Genomic DNA, 7,003 nt, shown 5'->3' on the forward strand with positions numbered 1-7,003 from the left:
CAAAAACAGAATTGCACATAACACATTAAAAAAAAATGTAATAAGTATTGTATACACAAGAAAAATATTAAATATCTTACCTGTAATCTGATGATATACAGATGCACGTACATATTTAACATTGGGAAATTCATAAACACAATCTTAATATGTTGCTTGTCACAAACAGATGGCGCCCTTTACAGGGAAGCAGGTAAAACTGTATACACGAACTGCCCAGTTCAGAATATTCTTTCAAAAATAAATAGGGGTATCACGTACTACTCATCCCTGGAGAATCTTCAGACATGTCAAGGATCTATATACAGTAGGACTATATACAGTAGGATCATTCAGTTTCTAATAGAGGAGAGCACTTGCCATATAGTGATACTCAATAACCCATTGGCAAAGACAATTGTTTTGCCTTTGAACTGTTGCTGGAAGCTCCCTTATGTGTTTCTGTGCTGCTGATCAGACTTCACTGAGTGATTTCACCAGGTCCCTCATCTCAGCGTCCGAGGCTTTGATAGACTCCTGTGCGTTCCTCTGCTCTGAGGGCAGAGCGGCCCTGACAGACACACAGGCGAGGGTGTCTCTGGTGCAGTCGTAGTTCCCCACACAGCGGTGCACCTGGCCTCGGATCAGCCTGGGCAGCTCCAGCTCCTCGGGGATGGAGCAGAGATGCATTAGACAAAGGGTATACATCCAGCACAACATGGTAAAGGTAACATAATGGGTATCCACCCTGGAGATACAGTACGATTTGAGAAGCCATATCCTCCAGTAATGTTGAAAAACGAACTACTGCTTTATAATGCTGGTGATCAGTAGCAGCTGGTAAGTATCCTGTTGAAATAAAATAGTCACCAAAGTTCTTGATACTGAAAATAACTGGATTTTTTAGGCCTTAAAAAACATGCTGAACATGAAGTAATTGATTGTTGTCCTCTGATTAACTCCAGACAGCCCTGTAACTGCATGTCTCAATTTCCTATTAAAGAGGAAGTGTTTTTCTGACTCACATTTTCATAGAAGACACACTGCACCACCTCTTTCCCATCTCTCATGAGGAAGATCTTAGCTCCATGAGACCCGGCGGTGACTGCAGAGTCAAGAGTGGCTGTGGGACGAACATAGAATATAAATTATTTGAATAAAATAACATTACAAAAATTGTGTATAGAGTACCAGTAATAGTAAATACAATGTTAGAAAAGTGACACTTCTTGTGAACTTACCGAAAATCTCAAATAGGTACGGGGCTCTGTCCTTGAAATGGCTCCAGTGTCTAATGCCATCAATGACAGCAGTCAAGATCCTCAGAGAGTTCTCAGTTGCTGCTTTGACCTGGAACACAGATGGCGCCGTCACAATATAAGAGACATTAATACTTTAATCACTGATCTAGCATTGAACAACAAACATTTTACAAGACTAGTATGAAAAGATAAACGATATTTTTAACTTGATTAAACATACCTACAATTGGGTTAAATATAAAAACTATATACCGTAAATTCCGGACTATAAGCCGCAACTTTTTTCCCACGCTTTGAACTTCGTGGCTTAAACAATGACACGACTAATATATGGATTTTTCCCGCTTTCAAATTTGTGGGTCCTGACAGCGTGGAGCATTATCAAAAAATCCACTATCAACGGGTTTCGAAAGGCTGGACTGCTGCGTGTTGAAGAGGGCTCAGCGGGGGATTTGCCTCTGGATGAAAGTTACGAGAGCGACAATGAAAACGATCCAATATCGGATGAAGCAATTCTGAGGCTATTCAACGCCGACACCGAAGGAGATGGTTTCAGTGCACAGGAGGAGGAAGATAGTGACCAATGACTTTCTTGGTAGGCTACTGTTTACTGCTAATTTTGTATTTTTTGTTACAAGCCGTGTTTGGTTAAAGCCTATTTATTTTTGTTACAAGCCGTGTTTCGTTAAAGCCTATTTATTTTCGTTAAAGCCCATTTATTTTTGTTACAAGCCGTGTTTCGTTAAAGCCTATTTATTTTTGTTACAAGCCGTGTTTCGTTAAAGCCTATTTATTTTTGTTACAAGCCGTGTTTCGTTAAAGCCTGTGTAAAGTTCATATGTTTCAATGTACCGGTAGGCACCTGCGGTTTATAGACATGTGCGGCTTATTTATGTTCAAAGTAATATAGTTTTTTAAATTCAGTGGGTGCGGCTTATATTCAGGTGCGCTTAATAGTCCAGAAATTACAGTAATTGTTATTTTATGGTAAGTAATCTACGGAAACCTTTGTTTTCCTACAGCAGGGGTATTCAACTGTTACCCTGCGTGATAAGGCCTGCTAGTTTTCTGTTCTACCAGATGATTAATTGCACCCACCTGGTGGCCCAGGTCTAAATCAGTCCCTGATTAGAGTGGAACTGGCTTCGAGGTCCAAAGTTGAGTTTGAGGGTCCTACAGTATGTTCAACTATAAACTACAATTAGCACAGATTACTTACATGTTGTACCTGAGACTGAGAGGTATTTTGAGTTTGATATGTGTCTCTACTGTCTTCCATCAGTTGTTTCTGTGGCCCAGTGTTGGTGGTGGTTATAAACTTCCAGGATGTGTTCTGCTTCTGTGGTCCAGGACCATGACTTGGTCTGCTTGGAGGGGGAGTGGGTTTAGACTGCTGGGAGTAAAGAGGAGGCTCTGGTGGGTTGTCCTGTCTCTGTCTGTGTCTGTAACCTAACTGCTGCTGACCCATCTGAGAGTAGCTGCTTGGGGGTACCGGCTTGCTCTGTGTGTTCCCACTGCTGCAAGGGGCATTGTAGTTGCTCTGTCTGGGGTTTGTAGGGGCTCTTGAGTCCTGCCTCACTGGTGGCTGTCCCATCTGCAGACTGGACATATGCAAATCACTGATATGACAGGTTTATGTGTTGCAAAATCATCAGTAAAAAAAAATATCTAGTACAATACAGTATATAGACAGTGTCCATCTGCAGGTTAACTTTTTATCTGCACTATAATGACTGCCTCTACAGAGAGACCTAGCAATTTTCCATACCCTGCATTCCCAGCATTGTATGGGTGTGGAGGTGCAAAGCTTCTCCCCACAGGTACCGGCACAGGTTGACTGTTAGGACACTGAGACTGTGGTTGAGACTGCTGCTGGTTGCCTTGTCTGCTCCACTGATTGTCCTGAGCAGCAGGTGCAGGACACCTTGGGGCTTGATCTTGGTAATAGCCTGTGTTACCTGAGCAGAGGTTAAAAAATGTTCAGTTATAGCATTGAGATATAGACAGCAAAAATTATTTTTCTTTGTGTGTAGTGCCATCTAGTGACTGAGATAGTAGAATCTCTCGCTCTTTTAAAATCCAAGAAAAATGTATAATAAAAGCAAAGTTTATGAATCACAGAACACATCTGAGTATTGCTACTACTGAAGTTCATGAGAAGTAGCCTATACTCCTCTTACCTGATGTGTTGATGATGGATGAAGCAGAGCTGTGTGTAGGCATGTATTCATTGCCAGAGCAGAATTTCTTCTCTGAGGGATTGGATGTCAAAGGCAGCCTGCTCCTTTTCTTCTGGTTAAACAGAGGCACAGAGAGGCAGCCTGGAAAGCAAACAATCATGAGACATTACATTTTTCTCATGACAGTGTTGACAATGCAGCCATCACATTCTAATTAATAAGATGTCAACCTGGCCTATTTGCATTGACCCCTCGATCTTTTTTTTTTAATACTGCTGCTACTCACTGTCCGCACATTGACTCGGTACTGGTGTTGTGCCGAAAATCTCACCCCTGCCAGAATCCCCCCCCCCCCTTCTAATTACCTTCAAAAAATACTAGTCGAATAATTTTGGCAAAGATATTTATTTATAGACTAATAAAAATCAGTAGCGGATTTAGGTACGGGCGACATGGGCAGCCACCCAGGGATGCATCTTGCCGGGGTGTGCGGGCGCTGAAGGGGGGTTCGCCCAGGGCGTCATACAAGCTAGAACCGCCACATACACTTGAAACAAAGAGCCAAGCCGAAAACTGCAGGTAAAAATGCTTTCTGCTACTAAGAGCAGTGAAATGTAGGCTAAACTGACAACGGAGTGAAGAGCAGAAATCTCGGCATCAACTCAATGAAGAACGCGGGGGGATTCTGGCGGGCGGGGGGGATTTTCGGGACAACACCGGTACCCCCTGTATATAACCTCAGCATTTTTCTTAAAACTGAATTGTTGATTTAAGGCTTGTAAGTAAGCATTTCAAGGTAAGGTCTACACTTGTATTCTGCGCAGGTGACATAACGTTACAATTTGATTTGAATTTAACAAACCTGCAGTAGGTCTGGCCTGCTGGTTTTCATATCTTTTCATCTTATTCCAGTGTCTTCACTCAGTCTAATAAATTCATAAAATTAAAACATTTTAACTGACACCACTATCTACAAAGCATTAAAAAAACGTATTGCTAGCTAACTACAGTAGTTAGCTACAGTATAACGTTAGCAAAAAAAAGTTATCAATAGCTGTTTTAGTAGCTAGCTAGCTAAATAACAACCAAATCAGCAAACAATGTTTAGTTTTCAGCAATGCTAACTTATAGTTAATTAAATCATGTATTTCCAGTGTTTACCTGTGGTTGCTGTTCCAAGTAGCTAGCTAAATACCTGTTGTAGAGAGCTCGTCAGCCTCTTCCAAGTTTCCTCTAATAAAGTAGGGGCCTCCTTTCCGCCAGTCAAATCCGATAGGCACGCGCCACTTCCCGCGATTTCCCAGTGTTTGGCTAGCTAGAACACTTAGCTGTTATAGCTAGCTATTAGCTAAGAGAGGGAGGCTGCACTTTAAATACATATTATTTTATTTTTTACAAATGCACGTTTTTCCAAGTGGACTGAGTAAGTGGTTTGGCCTACATACTATGGCCTCTACACTCTTCTCACATGTTCAGGTACCGCTAACTGGGCTTTTACTGTGCTCTTGTAAGCAGTTTGGCATCATCACATAGGGGAGAGTGCGGTAAATTGAGAGAATTTACATTCAGCGTCACTCTGTCAAGTGAAATATAGTATTCTTTCTAACAAAGATATCTACATACATTTCAGGATGTTGTATGTCTGGAAATAATCAGAATGCAAGTAAAACGTTCGTTAAAAAAAATACAAAAAAATAAATAAAAATACCTGGACAAGCTATTGGGTAAATTGAGCAACAGGACAGGGTAAAAGACACATTTCTGTACTGAATGAAGTAGTACCACTACATTTTTAAAACCATGTATATATTTCTTTCCCAAACAATTGTTTTCCATTAATCATTTTAATTATTTTAACACAGTTTAACACCTAACACTTATTTAAAACGATTTATATACACACTTTTTGTACTTTAACCCCTTTTTCTCCCCAATCTTTGATCATGTCTCATCTCTGCCACTCCCCAACTGGCTCGGGAGAGGCAAAGGTGGAGTCATAGGCCAGGCCCTGTTAACTCAGATCCCAGCGACATAATGGCTTGCATTACGCCTGGGAAGAAAACACCTCAATTTGCACAACTTGCCTTTGGCTCAACCGTTAGCTCAATTTACCCCATGGCCATTGGCTCAACTTACCCCAAGACAAACATTTAGACTATATTAAGCCACACAGCTAGACCTCCTGTAAGGACTGACGCTGGAGATGGGAAGCAGATACGGGGAGTCAACATTTATTCAGGAACAAACAGGTAACAAAACAGGAACAGTGTCAGCACACGGGTAAACGACAACAAGTCGGCCAGGCGTAAACTCCTGACGAACCGGCAGAGGCATAGGAGCCAGACGATCCCGCTGAGGCGTAGCAGCCTGATGAGCTGGCTGGGCGTAAAATCCTGACGATCTGGTTGAAGCCCGCCGTGGGATGGGCGCCTCCCAAGCCAACCGGGGCAAGAATCTCTCGAGCCAGCTAGGGCGTGACAGCCCGACGAGCTGGCTTAGGTACCCCCGGTTCCATCAGTGGTGGCCCCTGGACCAGACGTCACCACCAACCGGAACACCAGCACTCCACGATGCTTAGTATGATGGCTTCAGCATTCTGTAAGGAGCGACGCTGGAAATGAGAAGCATTTATTCAGGAACAGACAGGTAAGAAAATAGGAGTAGCATCGGCACGCGGGTAAACAACGACAAACGACAATTAATACAGCAGCGGGGAACAGGTGATTGAGTCCAGGTGAGTCCAATAATATGCTGATGCACGTGATGGGGAAAGAAAGGTGTGCGTAATGATGGTGGCAGGAGTGTGTAAAGCTGGGGAGCCTGGTGCCTTCCAGCGCCAGGGAGGAGGAGCGGGAGCAGGCGGGACACCTCCATATCTGTCATTATTGAAAGAGATTGTGATATCTCACATCTCAAAATTGGGCTACATAATGTTAGATCCCTCACTTCCAAGGCAGTTATAGTCAAATAACTAATCACTGATCATAATCTTGTTGTGATTGGCCCGACTGAAACAGGGCTTAAACTTGATTAAATTAATGTGTTAAATCAGGCCTCTCCTCCTGGTTACACTAGTGACCATATCCCATGCGCCTCACGCAAAGGCGGAGGTGTTACTAACATTTACGACAGCAAATTTCAATTTACCACCCCAAAAATGACTGCGTTTCCATCTTTTGAGCTTCTGGTCATGAAATCTATGCAGCCTACTCAATCACTTTTTATAGCTACTGTATCACAAGAAACTAGCCCCCTGGTATACAGAAAATACCCGAGCCCTGAAGCAAGCGTCCAGAAAATTGGAACAGAAATGGAGCTCCACCAAACTGGAAGTCTTCCTACTAGCTTGGAAAGAAAGTACAGTGCAATATCAAAGAGTTCTCACTGCTGCTCGATCATCCTATTTTTCCAACCTAATTGAGGAGAATAAGAACAATCCAAAGTGTATATTTGATAGTGTTGCAAAGCTAACCACAAAGCAGCATTCCCAAGAGAGGATGCCTTTCACTTCAGCAGTGAAGAATTCATGAACGAAAAGGTCATGATCATTAGAAAGCAAACTACGGACTCCTCTTTGAATAA

The 7,003-nt window shown here is 42.5% G+C and overlaps 1 protein-coding gene across 3 annotated transcripts; it reads right to left on the reverse strand.

Moving 5' to 3' along the window:
* Positions 1-69: 69 nt before the first annotated feature.
* Positions 70-4,976, reverse strand: LOC106567971 (spermatogenesis-associated protein 22). 3 transcript variants are annotated; one of them, XM_014137900.3, is made up of 8 exons: positions 4,617-4,976; positions 4,284-4,347; positions 3,422-3,562; positions 3,010-3,199; positions 2,461-2,842; positions 1,221-1,329; positions 1,005-1,102; positions 70-645 (listed from the first exon to the last, which is right to left on the reverse strand). In XM_014137900.3, the coding sequence occupies exons 2-8, from the start codon at positions 4,321-4,323 to the stop codon at positions 454-456; spliced, it is 1,152 nt and encodes a 383-aa protein (XP_013993375.1). In that variant the 5' UTR covers positions 4,324-4,347; positions 4,617-4,976; the 3' UTR covers positions 70-453. The 3 variants fall into 3 exon arrangements, with proteins under 3 accessions (XP_013993375.1, XP_013993374.1, XP_045549525.1); XM_014137899.3 differs by having other exon boundaries at positions 4,583-4,976; XM_045693569.2 differs by having other exon boundaries at positions 70-642; positions 4,583-4,975.
* Between the last annotated feature and the right edge of the window lie 2,027 nt (positions 4,977-7,003).

Source organism: Salmo salar, chromosome 13, assembly GCF_965601325.2.
Source record: "Salmo salar chromosome 13, fSalSal1, whole genome shotgun sequence".
In the NCBI taxonomy this organism is placed as follows: Eukaryota; Metazoa; Chordata; class Actinopteri; order Salmoniformes; family Salmonidae; genus Salmo; species Salmo salar.

What these genes read in the sequence shown, in the direction of transcription:
- LOC106567971 (XM_014137900.3), bottom strand. Translation starts at nt 4,323, where the DNA reads ATGAAAAGATATGAAAACCAGCAGGCCAGACCTACTGCAG. An exon ending in TACAATGCTGGGAATGCAGG is followed by an intron (nt 2,843 to 3,009) that starts GTATGGAAAATT and finishes GCATATGTCCAG; the next exon opens with TCTGCAGATGGGACAGCCAC. An exon ending in GTACCTATTTGAGATTTTCG is followed by an intron (nt 1,103 to 1,220) that starts GTAAGTTCACAA and finishes TTCGTCCCACAG; the next exon opens with CCACTCTTGACTCTGCAGTC.